We start from the raw sequence: 20,216 nt of genomic DNA, 5'->3' as shown, positions 1-20,216 counted from the left end.
CCTGTGCTGGAGGTTGTCAGCCGAGTTTTATGTCCAGTTCGCTGGAGCTGAAAGAAGTCAGCATCGTGTCTTGTTATGAAACAAGATGTCCTTGCCTTCCGTTCCGGGTGAACGATGCCTGGGGTGACTTGCGTGGAGCGATGGCCTCGCTGTGGCGCTCCAAAGAGGCGACCAACAGTGAGGAAGTCAATGCGCCATTGTGTATCGAGTTCGTCGGCTACATTTTTGGTAATTATCCCGACTGTTTGTTGGAGACTTGGATCTGCGAGCCAAGCGGGCCGACAGTGGAGCACAACACCGTCAATAAAGATTAACTTCTTCATGAATGGTCAACATGTCTAGTTGAGGGAGAAAAGCTCAAGATATTATTGATTAGTGCTATCAATAGGTTTAATTTTGTATGTTTTCAATAGTAAGACAATTGATACAATCCACAATTTTTTCACAGTGTGAATAAAAACATTAAACAGGACTTGTGCATTTTGCCCAAACAAATATTTGTCTATTAGAATAAGTTTAATAAAATCCACCTGCATATATGTAGCTGTAAAACTATATTTTTTGTGAAGGTCTAACCATAAACAGAAGTTTGATTTGCTAAAGCAGAACAGAAACTTCCAGGATGTGTCAAACGGCTCTGACATACTATCTTCATTAATCACCATTTTTATCAGCTAGCATAACATGACATAATGGTCGGTGCCCTTCAAAATTAATAAAATTAAGTGCATTTTTGGATGTGAGGGAAAGTTTATGGTGTTCAGCTTCCCCAAGAACCCAGCTTTCCACAAACAGTGGATGCAGTTTGTTTTTCCGGGGCAGCAACAGAGTGTATCAAGTGCCTTTGTGTGTTCTGGTCATTTGAGTGACAAATGTTTTATAAACAAGGCCCAAGTCGACGCTGGATTTGCACATTGTTTGAAATTAAAACATGGAGCTGTCCCTGTGATAAAAAAACCCCCATTCATTTCAGTACAATTGCATCAGATTTCTGTATTTTGTTGGAAATCAGCACATAAGTGAATCTATTTAAATGGAAACAACACGAAACATCCATATTTTAGCTCCACTCACTGCACGCCTTCAGGAGCTCTGATTTTTCCGGAAAGAATCGGAAAGCTGTAATTTTCTTTTATAAATATGATAAAACTAAAGACTTTTTGGATATATGAAGGATGCAGTACTATACTCTAAAGGTACTCAAGATTAACATGAGAACAGGTGAAACTGTGTATGTTAAGTAGGCTACCCTTTAAGGTACTATGCACCCTTTAGGGGTAAATAAGTAATTTGTTTTAATTTTAATGGGGCAGCTGTACATCATCTCCCCTTTAAAAGTTGTCTCAGTTTTGTTCTGAATTTTATTTTATATATATATATATATATATATATATATATATATATATATATATATATATATATATATATATATATACATATATATATATATATATATGAGACCAACATTTAAAGTATACAAAATAGTGAGGTCCTGGGAAGGTTACATACGCACAAAAGATAGATTTTATGTACGCACAAAAGTTTTTAGATTTATAAAACCATGCGTAGACTTTGCCAGAACCTGCGCAAAAAAAATCCCTTTATAAATCCCAGTCATGGAACGATAGTGCGCATGTGCATCTCCACACTCCTCCCCGAAATAACCATATATGGAGATTACAACCCCTCGTTTTACTATGCATAACCTCATCTGCATATCATTTCCATGCATATTCCCACCCACGTGACACCATGTTTAACGTCAAAGGTATAAGACGTAAAAAAAAAAATAAGAGACCTGACTAAATGCCATTTGTACCACATTAAATTTTATTGCCAAAATCATCCAGAATGTTTTAGAATAATATCTAGAAAAACAAAACTGTTTAGTTCTCAGATAAGCCTATTTTACTTGACCTAATTCTTTTCCACTGGCCAAATAGTATTTCAGTTGTTTTAAACAGTTCAAATCAGATAAAATGTATGCAGTTCTACTGAAAATGTGAACTTCGTTTAGCTATTTTTAGTGGAAACAGATAAGCCTGTATGACTCGGCGCAAGTATTTAAAGTTTAGTTTAGATTAAAACATTGCATGCCTCGGGACAAGTGATTAAGCGCATCAACTGCAAATACATATGTATAAATTAATATAGGCTAGCCTAATTTTTGTTTAACTTCTGCGTAATGACTTAATGTAATTTCATCTCCATTAATGAGAGTGGAATATTTAATGTAAATGAGTAGCCTATATCGAAATACGCACAGTCAAAAGCATCCGTACGCTGCGCACATATTTACGCCAAGTTTATTTTTTATAAATTCTGATAAGTGCTTGGAAAACAGCGTGCGCACATTTCTATGCCCATTTTGTGCGTACGCAACGTTTAGCTATAGCCTATTCCCGTTTTAACGAGAAAGTTAGCAGTAATTAATTAGGCTGCAGGGCTCTCTAAGCTATTTAGGGGCATCCCTTCATTGAACATTGAGAGCGCGTTTCTCCTGTCCAAGGGCTTTTCTCCTGTCCAGCTCTTCTCGGTTCACATTGCCTCTCAGAGGGCAGAATAGCCCAAGCCTTGATCCTCGTCAGTTGTCATCCCCAGTTCGGGCCACTTTGGCCGCTGCTAGTGGGGAAGTCAGGCCTAATCCCTGGAAGGAATCGGGGCAAAAGAAAAGCAACAATAACCAAGTCAACCGTAAAAAATGAAAGCGAAATCTCTATTATCAACCCCAACATTTCCCAGCGATGCAGTGAAATCAGGCTGGTTTGTCATTCGAGTCAGACACCGGGGGGAGAATCTGGGGTCGCTTTGGGTTGGTAGACTCACACGACGTTTAGAGAGCAATATTTCGGCGAAAGGGGGCCTCGCATTTGCAAAATCCCCCTCACATCCCGCCATAAGCATTAAATGCAGTCTGACTTTATGTTGTATAGGCAGCGCAAAACAAGAAAAGAGGCACAGTTCTCACATAAAAGAACTCGGTTTTTGGGGATTAGGGACGTCCCAAAGGATGGAGAATAACTTCTGCATAACTTTACAGCTCCTCTCTCTCCAGGTTTAGACTACGGCTTAAAGCGCACAGTCTTTAGTTAACCCTTAACTGGTCCCTACCCAGCAAGCAATTTTGCGTCTAATAGACGTCTAATAGCCGTCTAAACACAGCCGAGACGTCTAGGCTAAATCGAGGCTAATTTTGGGCTGTCAGTGAAAATCTAATAGACGTCTAAACATACCCCAAGAATAGACAGCTATTAAATGACTACATATATACGTCTAATAGATGTCTAACCATAGCCCAAGAATAGACAATCAGACAGCTATTGAACGACTATATTTATACGTCCAATAGACGTCTAAACATAGCCCAAGAATAGACTAGTCATCAATTAGACCGCTAAACAACTACATACGTCTAATAGACAGGCAATATGGGTCTAGGCTAAAACAAGGCTGATTTTGGGCTGTCAGTGAAAATCTAATAGACGTCTAACCATAGCCCAAGAATAGACTAGTCATCCATTACACTACATATACATGTAATAGACAACAAAATGAGGCATAAGGATTCTTTTCACTCAAATATAACAGGTTCTCATAAATTAAAATCCATCCAAACTAATTGAATATAAAGGGATTTATTTTGAACAATTATATAGACAACAACAACTTGGACAACATTCAAACATAAAAATGAACAAATAAAACATTGGAAAAATATGTAAAACAATTAATTTTTAAGAATTAACTGTTTACTTTAGATACATAACCCCCACCCCCTGCCCTCCCTGGTGCTTGTTTGAAATGATTAGAAATAGCATTTTTTATTTCACATTCCATAGCTGATGGAAAGCTGGTCATCACTGCGTCTGCCAAATGAGAAAAAGGAAAGAATTATTGCTCAAAAAAAAAACATTGTTGACAATCCTTTTTAACTAATTAGTCAATCACTTTTGCTAGGATGATTTAATAGATAGAGTTAACAGAATATAGATTGAGACTATATAATTTATATCAATATAGACAATAATTTATATCAATATTATAATTAATATCAATAATTGAACATTTTTGCTTGCTTAGTGGTGATGCAATACGGCGTGTAACGATACGCGTATTGAACAATTCTGTACAAGGCATGCATATATATATATATATATATATATATATATATATATATATATATATATATATATATATATATATATATATATATATATATATAGGCTATATAGACACACACATATACATATATATCTGACATTTTCTTCTCGAATGTTCATTTTTATCAAGCTCATATATGCAAGTTCTGTAATTTCACTTAAATGGCAATGAAAATGACCTATTAATTTTCAGCGAGAGCATTAACTCGATCTCTCAAGCGTCGCCATTCTCTTAGATATTTGGGATCCATAACTTCTGAATATGGAAATAAAATTAACATTATAATTGATTATGTAACACTGTTATCCCAAGACATGTCTGACTACTACCATAATGTGTTTTGAAACTGAAATACAGTATTTTTTTAAATTATCATTCTAATGAAGGTGAAAACAGATTTTATTTTCATTTCTACTTTAGTTCTTCCCCTCAAGTTTAAAGGGATAGTTCACTTCGAAATTAAATTTTGGTATGTTTTAGCTTACCTTAAGAACGTCCAAGATGTAGGTGTCTTTGTTTCCGCAGTAGTTTCAATTTTTTAGGTCAAACTATTCTTGTCTGTCAGTCATATAATGCAGGTCTATGGTCACCACCTAAAAAGGCCATGCACAGAGAAGTCCAAATTAAACAATTCCCCATTGTAAGTACACATTGATGGACTAAGACACGAAACGAGCAGTCTGTGTGAGAAAATGAACAGTATTTATATCGTTTTTACCTCTTGTACACAGCCACGTCCAAGTGATATGAGGGCTCGCGTGCTTCCAGGTGTGTGATGCGTCCGCGTTCTGGCTTAATTTGCGCAAGCGCCGCACTTAGACTAAGCCAGCCCAGAATGCACACACACCGAAGCACGCGCGCCCTCAGATCACTTCGACGTTGCTGTGTTATAAGAGGTAAAACGATATAAATACTGTTCGTTTTCTGACACAAACCGCTCGTTTCGTGTCTTAGGCTATCAGTGTGTATGGTGGGGAATTGTTTAATTTGGACTTCTCTGTGCATGCTCTTTCAGGTGGTGACCATATAGACCTGCATTATATGACTGACAGACAAGAACAGTTTGACCTAAAAATATAAAAATTGAAACTACTGCGGAAACAAAGACACCTACATCTTGGATGCCCATAAGGTAAGCTTAAACATATCAAAATTTAATTTCAAAGTGAACTATCATTATAAATCATTCTTTATCACTTACTCATATAACTCTAATAAACATAAAAAATACTTATAGGCATAGACACTTAAAAAAAATAAAAAAATAAAATAAAAAACAACAACATGTAATCATTTACTCACTTTCACTTGGTTCCAAACCTGTATGGCTTTCTTCTGTTGAACACACACAAAAAATATATATTTTGATGAATGTTGGTAACAAGACATTTAATGGTAGTCACTGACAAGTGTTCTGTATATTCAATTGCTGTACTTTGTTGACTGATTGCAGGATAATTTCCAATAAACAGTGTCTTTAAATCAAATAAAGTGGATTACATCACTCCAGTTCTGAGGTTTTTACACTGGCTATCTGTCTGTCAAAAAATTAATATCCAAAAACTACAGTTGGTTATTAAATTAACATTTTAAGGCCAAAGTAAATTTCTAATCTTCTGATGCACTATGAACCATCCAGAGCAGACCTCTCAGGACATCTGGGACAGTAGCCAGCTACTTTTATATCTCCAAAGTCAAAACAAAACATGGAGAAGCAGCATTCAAATTTATATCTGAAACAAATTCACTGAAAACTGAATGTATGCTGCATATTTTAATTATTTACAAACTAGTTTAAAGACTTTATGTTTGCCACTACCTTTTATTAAATGGAGAGGATTTTTATTTTTTTTTTTCATGTTGCACTATGCTGCTGTTAAATTTTATGTAAAGTACTTACAGAATTTGCTTTAAATCAACTCTAATTTAAATACAAATAAATACTGGTATCTTTATAATAATAAAAAAATAGTAATGATAAGTTTCATAGTTTCATGCTTACCACATTCATTGAATTTAGATACATTTGCAATAACACGTGCAAGGTAACGTTAACTTTTTGGAGAAAAGAAGTACTCTGCAATGTTAATGTTAAAATGTCACGGTTTCTACACATTATAACAGCTAACTAATTTAAACAATAAACATATCAAAAATAACACGCATACTTACAAGATCGAAGTAGAAATGTGAAGGTTTTCACTCAGACTGTTGCTCACCCGTTGCACTCCGACAGCTGCCTCGTGTAAAATAAAATGGCGGAAATGTTTATCGCGAGATTTGGCTTAAGTGATCTAGTCACGCAATGGCATTAGTTCCAGTAGACATGTCTCAGTAGTGTTTCAATTGTGCCATCTAGCGGTTGGGAAATGCAATTGCATTTGATTAGATATTTTTATCGTAGATTGTGTATGAATGTTTGACAGAAAATATATATTAAGCTGTGTAAGCGAAAACATTTCAAAGACTAATATTCTAGGTCGCTGGTCTATATCTGAGCCCAGATTGCAATAATTTCGCCAGGTGGGCTAAAGCAGACCGCATATAGCCCGTCCAATTCGGAGCTAAATCGTGATCTGCCATGCCGTGAAATGACGTATTGAACCTTGATATCATACCAATGCGAACATGATTGAATATTAACCATTTCATGCACTGCCTGGCAAAAAAATACAATTAATCAGTTTTGACAAAAAGTGGGCTACAATAGCCGGGTCTGAATACGAGCTAAATCGTGGCTACGCACAGCCTACACATATAACATGTAAAATAAAGTAAACCAAACAACTTGTAATCACGTTAGACTCTGCGTACATGATGGAATATCATACATCTCACAAGTTATTTTGCAAAAAAAATACATTTATCCAGATTAAATGTTATTTGGGCTAAAAGTGGGTTACACATAGCCGGACTATATCTGGTCTATATTTAACCCAGACGTTGAAATGACGGCTATTGCTTGCTGGGTATGGTCAGAGTCATGATTTACCAAGTCAAAGTTAAGGCACTTGAGAAAAAAAACAAAAAAAACAAGACCGAATCGCATTTATTTTTTAATCTAAAAATATTGTATTTATATTTTCTCATTTTATTTTATAATTTTATTTTATAATTCTCAAAATTAACTAAATTATTCACATGAGACAAACGATCAAAAGATTCCACATTCAGTTGTGTAGCTGTTATTGGTGTTTTATTCCGAAAGTTTTATTTGAATGGCAGAATTTTGTTTTAAGATTTGAAACGCCTTAATTGGAAGAAAAAAATAATTAATCTCGGGATAAAGTCATCACGATCACACGCCTCATTTAGGCTACCTCAGAAATCATTGTGAGGGTCAGGTGACCCATGAAATCAATGTCTCTTGTAGTTCCTTGAAAACCTGCTTTTCTTTTTAAAAATTCATTAGGATAATCTTGAGCCATGAACACTGATAATTTTCAGAATTTAAACCAAGTTGTCCAGGCTCATCCCTTTGCTTAAGAGCTCTCCAGTCGATGAAGATACTTCACTTAGGCAGCCTAATTAGTGATTTTTGTCCTCGTTCAATTGCCTCTTTCTCCGTTGTGCATTCAAATGAAGCCTTAATGCACAAGGTAATAGTAGGCCTACCTGTATAAAACCTGATTAGTTTCACAATGATCAATAATCTTTATTTCTTCCAGGACATGTGAGGTAACGTAACATATATAACCTAACATATATCAAATATTTGGTAATATTTTCACTGCAAACGTCCTTTTGGTATCACGATTTTGTATACCTCTTTCATAAACTCCCTGTTTGCAAATCAATGAATTCAGCTGCCGAGGGGAGGAGTGGAGGGATGACTTGGATCATCCAATTTAAGGCTATCACAATAACAGAGCTGCTACCAGGGGCGTAGAATTTAGTAGGGACGCTAGGGACGTGTCCCTACCAATATCCAATGACCACTGATTTGTCCCTTGCAATAATAATATATATATTTATATAAAACAAATTTTATATATAAATTAAAATATATTTATATATAAAACCACTCTTACAAGAGCGTTCTGTAAAAAAAGCGCAATTCCTGGTACACAACAATTGGTGATCTCGTAGAAGTCCCGCCTCACGAACCCACATCGCTAATCCGATTGGCTGTGCTTTTTCTTTCTAACTTGTGAGAGGCTGTAGCTTAATTCGGTTGTGAGAAGCGGCAAAATTCCTCCGAAACCTAGATGCGGTAAGTGAGGGAGAAAGAAAACAACAGCTATGTGAGCCAAAATACGGGACAAATCGCGTCAAATATTGATTCTGGGACAGTGCAGTTTTTTTTCAATGTATGACAATCGCGGGATAAGTAGCCAACCCAAACTGTGTGTGTGTGGGGTTGGGTGTTTTGTGTGTGTGTGTGTGTGTGTGTCTGTCTGTCTGTCTCTGTATGTCCTGGTAAACCCTTGTGGGGGTAAAATGCCCCACAACGATGGCAATATTTGAAATCCTTATGGGGACAAGGATTTTTTTATTCACATGAGGAAAACAGCTTATAAATTATCTAACTGATGTTTTTGAAAATGCAAAAAAGTTTTCTGTGATGGGTAGGGTTCGTGTAGACTTTTTTTTTACACAGTTTGTACAGTACAAAAAATGTGTGCGTGTGTGTGTGTGTACACTTTGTGATGGGCACTTACACTAAAAGATCATGACAACTATTTTATATTTGCTATTTAAAAAGATTTATAAATCTGACAAATCATGTTTCTATTTAAGTCTAGTGTTTTGCACAAGTTTCTGTAAGGGTTGTGTAAAATATGAATTTTGTACTTGATAAAAAAGTGGAAGTCTGCAATGTCCTGAGCTTACTAATATAGTGAAACAAATGTGTTTGTCAATTAGGCTTTTTTTTTGATGTGCTGAGTCAGGATGGCAGCTAAAAAAAGAAAGTTAGATATTAGGAGCTACTTTAAAACAAATACAAGTAAGTCATTTAAAATATTTTCTCAATTGCTAAAGGGTAGAGTCATCGGCAATTTTTTTTCTAAGATTTCTCTCCCTGTTAATTCTGTCAATGTGTTGTTTTGCCAGCTGAGGTGACAGAAACAGTCCTGCTAGGTAGTTGCTCAGGAAGAGAGGCAAGTGGAGAGGCAGGGTCACAGGTGAGGTCAAGTTTTGACATGATGTTGACATGTTAGTATAGTGAGATTTATTATTGAGACAATTGTTAGGCAGATGATCTGCTATATAGTTCGTCAATGTGAGTTTGAAATGAGCGCTTTGATCAGGCACAAGTTGTTGCATTGTTCATTTGTATGCATTGTTTCATTTTATCAGGTGACAGAAACAGTCCTGCTAGGTAGTAGCTCAGGAAGAGAGGCAAGTGGAGAGGCAGGGTCACAGGTGAGGGCTAGGCTGGTAACAATGTAATCATAAGAGTAAATGTAGATATTTGTTTTGTATTACATTGATATTGCACTGGTATATTTAGAGGTTTATTAATCACTCATCATACATGGTTTTAATAATATGGGCATAAAGTGCTTACTAGCCTTATCATAGTGTAGATGTATTTTTCATATGCGGTAGTTGATACAGAGTGGTTAATTGTGTACTGTGGTGTATTTTTAAGGATGCTGATCCATCTGTAGACAGCAATAGACAGAGTAACTGTGAAAGTGACGACATCGAAGAACAGAGTGACAACAATGAAGAACAGTGTAGAACTGGAGATATTCTGGACTTTGACATCAAGCCAAACCAACCTCACCCCAAGAACATTGCAGTTCAAAAGCTGTCAAATAGGGTCCTCCATTTTCAGGAAAATTGGTACAAGCAGTATCCATGGCTTCACTATAGCCCCACTGTGAAGGGAATTCTCTGTTTTTACTGTGTGAAAACATACACAATAAAGAAAAATACACTGTCCAAAAAAGCAGACCCTGCGTTTTCCTCTAAGGGATTTAGTAACTGGAAGAATGCTCTTGTTAGCTTTGAACGCCACCAGAATAGCAAATCGCATCATCATGCAGTCACAGTTAGTGCTCAAGAAGCAAACCCAGTAGATTCACAACTCTCAAGTGCCTGGGCAAAGCAACAAGATAATGCTAGGCACTGCCTGCAAAATATTGTAAGTTCAGTACAGTACCTAGCTAGGCAGGGTCTGGCACTGCGAGGCCATGAGACCCAAGATGGGAATCTATTTCAGCTTTTGAAATTTAAAGCCAAAGATGATGCTAGTCTCTCTAGTTGGCTATCCCGTTGTCATGACTATACCTCTCCTCCAGTGCAAAATGAGATTTTGCAATTGTTAGGAAATTGTATTGTCAGAAGTATTGCAGTCTCTATCCAGTCTCTACCAGTTTTGCAGTACTCACTCATCATAGATGGCACTCAAGATGTCTCAGGAGTAGAGCAAGAATCTATCTGTTTTAGATATGTGGACCATGACCTGATACCACAAGAGGTTTTTGTTGGTTTATATGAAGTTCCAGGGACAACTGGAGTAGAAATTGCTAGGGTGGCTGCGGATGTCCTCTTGAGGCTAAATATTCCTATGAGTTGTCTAAGGGGTCAGACATATGATGGTGCAGCCAATATGTCAGGAAGACATTCAGGAGCACAAGCAGAACTTAAAAGACAGCAGCCATTGGCTTTGCATGTGCATTGTGGGTCACACTGTCTTAACTTGATCACACAGTCCGCTTGCCTAGCCAGTCCCGTGATACGTGATGCCTTGCAGTGGGTCCATGAGCTAGGGACATTAAGCCACCAGTCTGGGAAATTTAAGGCCTTATTTTCAGCAGTAGCAGCAGGTTCAGAAAGACAGTCGATATCACTCAGACCTCTGTGCCCAACCAGGTGGACAGTCCGAGGAAAAGCTATCAGAGCAGTGCTGTCTCAGTATGAGAGTGTTTTATCTAGCTTGGAGGAGATGGCATCAAATGGGTCTAACACAGGTGTGAGGGCAAATGGACTACGAGAGAGATTTGAAAAGGGTAAAACTGTGCTTGGACTTTTTTTGGCGTTAGAAGTGATTGTTGAGTTAGAGTGTCTGAACAAGTCCCTGCAAAAACGGACAGAAACAATTGCAGGAATGAGAAGGTCAATAGACTGTGTCAGATCTACTCTAATAGGAAAAAGAAATGAGGACAGCTTTCAGGAGGTGTTTCAGAAAGCAGTGGCAATGGTTGACTCCCTTGGGATGGAGTCTATTCAGATTCCTCACCAAAGACAGCCACCAAAACGTTACACTGGTGGGGCGAGCCAGCACACTCCCAAGTCAGCTGAGGAGCATTATAGAACAGAGTTCTATAAAATGATAGATTGTGTTGATGCCCAGCTTCAGGACAGGTTCTTCAACCAACCAGATTTAGATGTCTTGCAGAAGCTAGAGGAAATTCTACTGACTGGAAAAGTAAATGACATTGTTGATCACTATCCAGAACTGAATAGGGATAATCTAAAAGTCCAATTAGCCATGTTTCGGACTAAAAATACTTTCAAATCAAGTACTGAAGTGGCTAATATCATGAGAGGAATGGCTATTGAAGTGAGAGGCTTGTTTGATCAAGTTGAAACCCTTGTCAGGCTGCTTTTAGTCATCCCAGTCTCATCAGCTGAGGCTGAAAGAAGTTTCAGTGCTCTTAGGAGACTGAAAACATGGCTCAGATCAACAATGGCACAAGTGAGACTTAACAGTATTGCTGTGTGCCATGTCCACCAGGACAAACTGGACAAAGTTGATGTAAAACAAATATGCCAACAGTTCATTTCTGTTAATGACAGACGTAGACATGTGTTTGGCTACTTCAAATAGTAAGGATTCGGAACAAGACAGTAGACACAAAGTTAAGTGAAGTTAAGTCTCTGTCAAACTGCCTCCTTGTCATTATTTGTTACCTGTAACATTACAGAATTAGTTATTGCATTACACTATAAGCAGAGTAAAGTTAATAAGTCTGTTAAACGGCTTTCTTGTCATTATTTGTTACCTGTAACATTACAGAATTAGTTATTGCATTACACTATAAGCAGAGTAAAGTTAATAAGTATGTTAAACTGCCTCCTTGTCATTTGTTACCTGTAACATTACATAATTAATTATTGCATTACACTATAAGCGGAGTAAAGTTAATAAGTCAGCCAAACTGCCTCCTTGTCATTTGTTACCTGTAACATTACATAATTAATTATTGCATTACACTATAAGCAGAGTAAAGTTAATAAGTCAGCCAAACTGCCTCCTTGTCATTATTTGTTATACTATTCATTTCCTGAATCCTCAGCTTCCGGGAATGTCCCCATCAATCTCAAAATCAAACCTACGCCTCTGGCTGCTACACTGTAGTAGTGGAGAGTTAATGCAACAATCCACGACATAAAACCTGCGAATTTACCCTCAGACATCAGCGCACGCAGTAGAATAGCCCTTAATGTGAGGCATTCTCAGTCCCCCATTTCCATCAGGCTCTCATGACTGCAGAATTGCCGCGGACTGCAAGTTATCAAGAGGCACTAATTTCACATTAAAGACCATTGACTGCAGTGGCTTGATTCGAGGGTTTGCGACAATTAACACAATCAGAATCGGAGCCCAGATCGTTTACCTTGACTCCGTAATTATTTTTGGCCGCGCGCGCTATAGACTACATTCGCAAAATTGCACACGGTGTCAAAAACCGAGAAGAGAGAGGATGCAGCACGTTTTCATAAAGACAGTCTCCAAACACACACAGAATAATGAAATGCAAAAAGAATACAGTGAGAATATATTAAAATGCTTATCAAACCCGATTTTAAACTGTTTGCCTTTATGTTGTAGTAGGCTACCTTTTAAAATTCACACTGACTAATAGATTAATACTGATAGGGATAAATAAAATAAATAGACTATATTCTGTGTGCATGATCAGAAACTTGAACGAAATAAACTAATTCTGCAACTTTTTAGAAGCTGTTAAATTTCTCTTTAACACCAGCAAAACGTAACAGCACCATAAATACTTTCCTTAAAAGTGAAAATTCACAGCGTTATAAACTAATAGTAAAATGTATATGTCATAAAAACAAAAGGGTATCTCATATATTTTACGTTAAATAGATGCCAGAGCCATCAGTGACCCTATTAAGCTCTTTCTGTAAAAAAAAAAATTGAGCAACATGCAGAAATTCAACTCTGAATAATAATAAGTCTAGTTCCGATCAACTTAAAGCAAAATAGTTTAGTTAAAATAGTACATTGTATAGACACAAAACAATTATAAATGGATGAAACGAGACTAAATTTCCAGTTCTTTCAATTTCACTTTAGACATTACAGGTGCACCCATCAGTTGAAATCCCGTCTATCGCGAGATTACCCTAGTGGTCATGTGACTGAGACATATGGAAAATAAGGACAACAGAAAACTGTGCTGAGTCACAATTGTTAACGAAATTTACATTTGTATCAGTATGCTTATTTGCTGAATGTGATGTTACTTTCGTTGCCGTTGCTAACTGCTCTTTTTCGCCATTAGAAATTAGTGGCTATAGTTCACTAAAGCTGCCATCAGCAGTCATGCCTGTATCACAGAACAGCTCTCTGGGATCAGTTTTTATCTACATTTCCAAAAGGCTTTGAAGTCAACGAGGATTGTACTGAACTGCTTCGTATCTATTGTGAACGCTACGTGAATTTGGCGAACTGCCTCGTGACTTATGCACGACCTGTCAAAGTCTGTCAGAACTGTTACACCGGCTTCAACAGTCTGGAGGACATTTAGAAAAGCATATCATTTGACAAAGTAGGTGCTCATCCCAAGTCTAACACTAAAGTGCCTATAAACGTTCTTGCGTAGTTTGAAGAATTACACGAGTCACATGCACTCATGTCTCGTGATTTTGTGTGTTCACTGTTTCACCCTGGTTTCACCAAGCCGACTCACTTTGACAATGGAATATTTTAGTATGCTTAAACAGATATTTTAAGTTATTATAAAATAAACCAAGTCTATTTAAATAGTTACACATCAGTATGCCTATAATATTCTCATTGTACCTTTTAAAACAAACGAACAAAAAAAGCTTAAGATGTCAATATGTACTGTATGTTTTTTTTTGACATTGTACAAGTTGTTTTTATTAAATCTGACGCAAAAGGTAAACTTTTTAAAATTGTCTTAACATTATCTGAAAGCTGAATAAATACTTTTTTTTCAGTGATGTACGGTTTGTTAGGATAGGACACTATTTGGCTAACATAGGGGAAGATACTATTTGGCTAAGATGGGGAAGTTTTGGCCTAGTGGTTAGAGTTTGACTCCTAACCCTAGGGTTGTGGGTTCAAATCTTGGGCTGGCAATACCACGACTTGGTGCCCTTGAGCAAGGCACCAAATCCCCAGCTGCGCCACAGCATAAATAGCTGCCCACTGCTCTGGGTGTGTGTGTGTGTGTTCACTGCTCTGTGTGTGTGCACTTTGGATGGGTTAAATGCAGAGCACGAATTCTGAGTATGGGTCACCATACTTGGCTGAATGTGACGTCACTTATTATTTTTACAAATATTTGAAAATCTGGAATCTGAATCTAAATATTGAGAAAATCACCTTTAAAGTTGTCCAAAAGAAGTCTTTAGCATTGCATATTACTAATCAAAAATTAAGTTTTTATATATTTAAGGTAAGACATTTTCAAAACATCTTCATGGAACATGATCTTAACTTTATATCCTGTTATTTTTGGCAGTAAAAAAAAAATCTATAATTTTAACCTATATTGTTTGCTATTGCTACAAATATACCAGTGACTTAAGGCTGGTTTTGTGGTCCAGGGTCACAAATCAGTTATGGACTGCAGCTGTAGAAGTTAATTGCAAAATACTTTATGACTTGTCATTATGTGTAGTCCTCATAGTCTGCCTCTGGAAATGTCAGTTGCCATGACAGCCATGACATGTTTTCTGATAGGTTGATACTGCTCTATACCCTCTTCATCGAATTAGATGAGATCTGGACATCAGCAGAATGCAAGCTTAAGTAACATAGCCTTAAATTTTGTAGGTTCAATTAAAACAGGTATTAGACTGCATGATTCCCTTAAGCATTTTCACTCTTAACCACTTGTTGCAGTATGAAGAAATTTTGTCTGTTTTATGATTTGTTTTTATTTAGTTATGATTATTTAGAGAATAATTCTAATATTTTTTGCATGTTAGAATGCCTGAATGAAGATCAAGATGCTCTTTCCAATGATACTCTTCACTTCATAGCCACTCAGAATCAGTCATTCTCCTGCTTTGAACCATATCAGGTAAAATCAAATGGCTCATATAGGTACGAGCTTGGTTAAAAGAGATTACTTGAGTTTGAGAGTATGCTGTTCTCTTAATAGAGGAACCACACTGAACTGTGTAAAGACTGAAAAGCCTCATATACAAAAGGTTGAACGAGGTATATGGTAGAATGGAGAAAAACCAAATGCTCTGCATTGATTTAGAAGATGCAGTGAGTTTGCACTAATATACACAAACCCTGTTATTGGATTTAAACACAGTCCTAAGTTATGATAAAATTAAGATTTATGATATGGGATTCTGGGAGAATTGTAAAACAGCACCCTCTATAGTCCTACATCTGTGCAAACTAAAGGGTGGAATACAGGATATGACTTATGTAAAAAATAAATAAATTCCTTGAATTTGACAGATGCATTGACCATAGTTGCCAAAGTCAGAGCTAGTCTTCAGATTTTGGCCAGTTTGAGTTGTTATGAGGGGCATAGCTTTTTTGAGCCTTAGAGTATTTATCCAAATGGAGAATATCAAACATATTTTACAAGCTGTTCAGATTTGAAATTTAGCAATGCATGGCTTTGCTCACCAGTGGATCCTCATTAGTGAATGGGTGGCGTCAGATGAGAGTCCAAACAGCTGGTAAAAAAATCACAATAATCTACAAGAAATCCACATGACTCTGTCCATCAGTTAACGTCTTGTGAAGCCAAAGGGTGCATGTCCATAATACATATTAACGCTTCCTCCAGTAAAAAAAAATCCAGCAACATATTTGTTTAGAATTGTTTGGGACTTCTTTATTTAATTGTTTTTTTTTTTTACTTGTATTTGATTTGTGCATATTTGTGCATAGAGAATTCATATTTTAGCCAGAAACAATAGTTTGAAATTAAGTAAGTCATAATGTTAGATTGGTTTCTTACAAAAATGCAGCTTTTCACAGGACATTAATTAGTGGGGTCTGAAGTTATGTGGATTACTTGTGGATAATGGTAATGCTTTTATTAGTGGTTTTGACTCATTCTGACAGCACCCATTCACTGCAGAAGATCCATTGGTGATCAAGTGATGGCAATTTTTTTTTTTTTGGATGAACTATTCTATTAAAAGTGGTGTAGTGTATTCCAGACTTTACAGAAGGTAGGAACACCACTTATTGGTTTTATTTTCAGGAAATGTATTAAAATCCATTATAAAATGTACATCTAAAATGCATTTTCCTTAGGATAAAATCATAGAACTATCTACTAAACACATTGTTTTTGTTTTGTTTTTGTTGGTACAATGTATTTTAGAATTATTTTTTTTTTTTTTTTTTACCACCATTCATCTTAAATGGCTTATATAGCTTCCTCTTAATTGAACTACAGTACTTTTGTTATTTCTTCTGTTTTTGCTAAAGTTTTGTTGGTACAGTGTGAACCAGCCTTAATGGTAGCAGATTATGATAGAACTATCAGAATTGTGGTATCAATACCTTGCTTATTTATCAGATGAATATGACACAGCACCTGTGGAGTACAAACTTTAGCTGCTTTTTGCCGCGGGAGGAGACGGTGCCTGTCATCGCAGTGTCCAGCTTCATGCTCTTCCTCCCCATCATCTTTTACTTAAGCAGCTTCCTGCACTCAGAACAAAAGAAGCACAAGCTTATACACCGTAAATAACTTGCCTAGCCTTGCAAATTGTGTCTTTAGAAAGTTTAAGGAAAGGGCCAAGGTCTTTGATAGTGTTAATTGTGCATGCTTGATCCTTACTGCTTTAGATTTCATGGTAAATGACTTTCAGACAGTATTTAACCAAGCGGTCTTGAAAACTACTAATTTTAGCATCTGTCAAAACATTTTAATGCTCTAAGCAAGTCTCTGACTTCAATGTTAAACTGTGCATTGATTATTCTGTTGCATCTGTTGCCAGTTTAGTTCAAATCTATTCTCTCATCCTGATCCACAGCCAAAAGAGTCGAGTCTAGCAGCAGCCTAATGAATATCCAAGACAAATTCAGCTGAGTGGAGATGAGGCAAGGAGGGGAAGAGAGGACAGTGATTCTTTGGTTCATCACTCCTTCTAAACCAACAGGCACTTTCACTATGGACAGGTAGGGTTCACATCTTCTTCTGGACTCCAAGCACATCAAAGAATTTATGATTTCCTATTTAAATCAGATTTTTATTTTTTTTTGCACGATTTGTAATTTGCACTTTGAAATACGCCAGTTGCAAGTATTACTGATAATTCTACTGATTTTCTCAGAGGATCAGTGATGATTTCAATAATTATAGTGGATGCTAGTATATTATTATTATAAATTGTATAAAGGAAATTTATCTTGTACATTAGAATATTTATGCTGCATTTTTACTGCACTAACAGACCATGGTACATTTTATATTCTCTATTTTCCTAGGTGATAACAAATGTACAGTCACACACACACACACACAAACACACAGTACATGGCTGTGGTGCCATTTCTGGAAGCACTCCATGTGCATTAGAGAAAGATCTTGTAGCAAATACTTTATTCAGGGTCAAAGGTGTATGCAGTGAGTAGAGGAGAAAAGTAAAGGACGGAAGAGGCAACATGAAGCCTTTTAAGCTGGTCCATGTGCCTGTTTACCTCTTTTTTTGTTTAACAATGGATTTGCCATAGTCTTCTCTCATTGAGTGGTTATAAACTAAACTGTCATATATTTAATGAACACACAAATTATTCTGAAAAAGATAGACATGGAATAGGAAAGCTTAATTAATGGTGATGCATCAAAGAGATCTTTCATTTTCTGAACTCAGATGTTGACCATAGCATTAAGTAAAGTATTATTTTTATTCTCTGAATGCAGTAAGGTTTATTCATAGGATATTTGCATACTTCTTAAGTTGCAAAATTGTTTTCAATTCAGAAAGCTTCCTCATACCTTTGTTTTAATTGTACTTGAATCCTAAATTCTTCCTTGTTGCTGTTGACAGGCTTGTTGTTTTCAGGGTTATGTGGACTTTCCATGGATTGCAAAGCACCTGCTTCTCAAGTCATTAGCAGCTAATCTAAATGTAGGATAAAGTTACTTGGCCGATTAATCGTAACAACACATCCGTTAAGCTGCATTGGCTTTTTGGTCTTATGGAGCCAAGCCAATGCCTATCACACTGCCTGTTAAGCGCATTTCACTTGATTTATCCCGTCATATGATCGTACAGGAAGATATGGGGCAAAATAGCCTTTTCATTTGTGGCTCATGAGTTCAATGTCTAACAAGAATGACAGCTTTCATCCCTGAAATGCCAGATCTGTTGGTGAAAGTCATTACTCCTGACCTGACTGCCAAATGCAGAAACCAGGTGAATTTTCAAGGCCACGTGTTCATAGAACTGAAGCAAAACCTGAAATACCTTTTGAGATGTATGACCCGAGCCTTACTTTACCTGACAAGAACCTTAGAGAGGATGAGGGGGGACTGGTGGGGGGGTGAGATTATCCATCATCACATTTTGCCTTGGTAAAATCGGAGCAGTGACTTTGGACCTTATGCAGTGAGCCCATTATGAAATATCCCTGAGCCTGAAACTCAGCAAGGTTTGATCCAAACAAACCTTCAAAGTAGCTGCTGCATTGTTTAAATATTGCCATTAGGATTTTGGATGACTTGTTATTATAAATCATTTCTGTGTGTTGATTAATGATTGCTTTGTGCTCTTTTGTAAAAATTTGCATACTAACAAAAGTCTGATTTTATTTTCACATTTTGTAAGGCTGTAATTTTATTACGAATAATAAAGAGATCTCATTCTAAAAGTGTTTCATTTTATTGTATATTTATTTTCCATATGTATTGTTTATTTATTATGTTTTATACAGCATATTTAGCAGTGAGTTTACCACGTTTTTTTTTTTTTATAATAACCCCTCTGGCTTGTTTCCAAGCACCATAATCTACCCAAAGGAGCTTTAATAGGAATTGAATAAGAAAATCATTGTTTATTTATTTATTTATTTATTTAGAAAATGTAATTTTGTAATTTGATTCAATGTCAGTCATTATTTTTTAAAATCCTCAATATTGCTTGAATATTGTTTGTAAGGAATAAATATAACATTGAAAGTAGTATGTATAAGTCAGCATAAGTTATTTTGTTTCTTATGTGTTAAAATCAGTACAAGTTAGATAAAATATTGCATGAAACATGAATTTAATCCATCATATAAAATCAAGTATTATGTTGGGGGTTAAGAATCTCAAAGGACAAATAAACAACTGATGTTTTGTTTATGATGACAGAAAAAGTATGCAGTGTATGTCAACATTGGGACATACTGTTAATGAGATACTGTTAATTTATCACAACTTAGGTTTATCAAATTTGTATTTCTTTCTAGTTCATCCTTTCTTAATTTAGGTATTTTTTGTTTTTATATCTGTAATTTGAGGTTCCTTCATCTACTCTATATAAATCTGCTCTGTAATCAGTCACACATACTTTCTGCGTAACCATGGTAGTTATGCAAACTTTTTAAAGCTGTCAATTATCTAAAGTTGAATATGGTGCTTTGTTGAAGAAGTATAGCTTTATAATTAGACAATTCTCACTTAAGAGCCAACGTGTGTTGCTGAATGAAAGGGGCCATTATGACCTCATAAGGGTCAAAGTCTGAAGATCATGGGATTTTGTTATTATGATTATAGAATCACTTCATCACAGTGGTCACTTAGCACCGCTGATGGCTACAGATCTCTCCATTCCAGCCTCTATTTGCTATTTCTTAAATGTTCAACCTCATTACAAAGGTCGTACAAGAGGTCAGCTGGAGGTGACAT

At 36.3% G+C, this 20,216-nt stretch overlaps 1 protein-coding gene, 1 long non-coding RNA gene and 1 pseudogene across 2 annotated transcripts; 2 read left to right on the top strand and 1 right to left on the bottom strand.

Annotated features, from left to right (window-relative positions):
- Nucleotides 1-3,114: 3,114 nt before the first annotated feature.
- LOC113120764 (uncharacterized) lies at nucleotides 3,115-6,729 on the bottom strand. Its single transcript, XR_003294654.1, has 3 exons — nucleotides 6,334-6,729; nucleotides 5,464-5,496; nucleotides 3,115-3,866 (listed from the first exon to the last, which is right to left on the bottom strand). It is a non-coding gene; the product is annotated as an uncharacterized LOC113120764 (long non-coding RNA).
- A 380-nt stretch (nucleotides 6,730-7,109) lies between these two features.
- Nucleotides 7,110-12,107, top strand: LOC113037907 (zinc finger MYM-type protein 1-like). Its single transcript, XM_026195229.1, has 5 exons — nucleotides 7,110-7,130; nucleotides 8,326-8,374; nucleotides 9,217-9,287; nucleotides 9,463-9,528; nucleotides 9,758-12,107. Exons 1-5 carry the CDS (start codon nucleotides 7,110-7,112, stop codon nucleotides 11,942-11,944), a joined length of 2,394 nt encoding a protein of 797 aa, XP_026051014.1. The 3' UTR covers nucleotides 11,945-12,107.
- A 493-nt stretch (nucleotides 12,108-12,600) lies between these two features.
- Nucleotides 12,601-17,479, top strand: LOC113037906 (osteopetrosis-associated transmembrane protein 1-like; annotated as a pseudogene).
- Nucleotides 17,480-20,216: the final 2,737 nt, after the last annotated feature.

The sequence above is a fragment of the Carassius auratus genome, chromosome 20, assembly GCF_003368295.1.
Source record: "Carassius auratus strain Wakin chromosome 20, ASM336829v1, whole genome shotgun sequence".
Classification (NCBI taxonomy): domain Eukaryota; kingdom Metazoa; phylum Chordata; class Actinopteri; order Cypriniformes; family Cyprinidae; genus Carassius; species Carassius auratus.
This window is presented reverse-complemented; position numbering and strand designations above follow the sequence as displayed.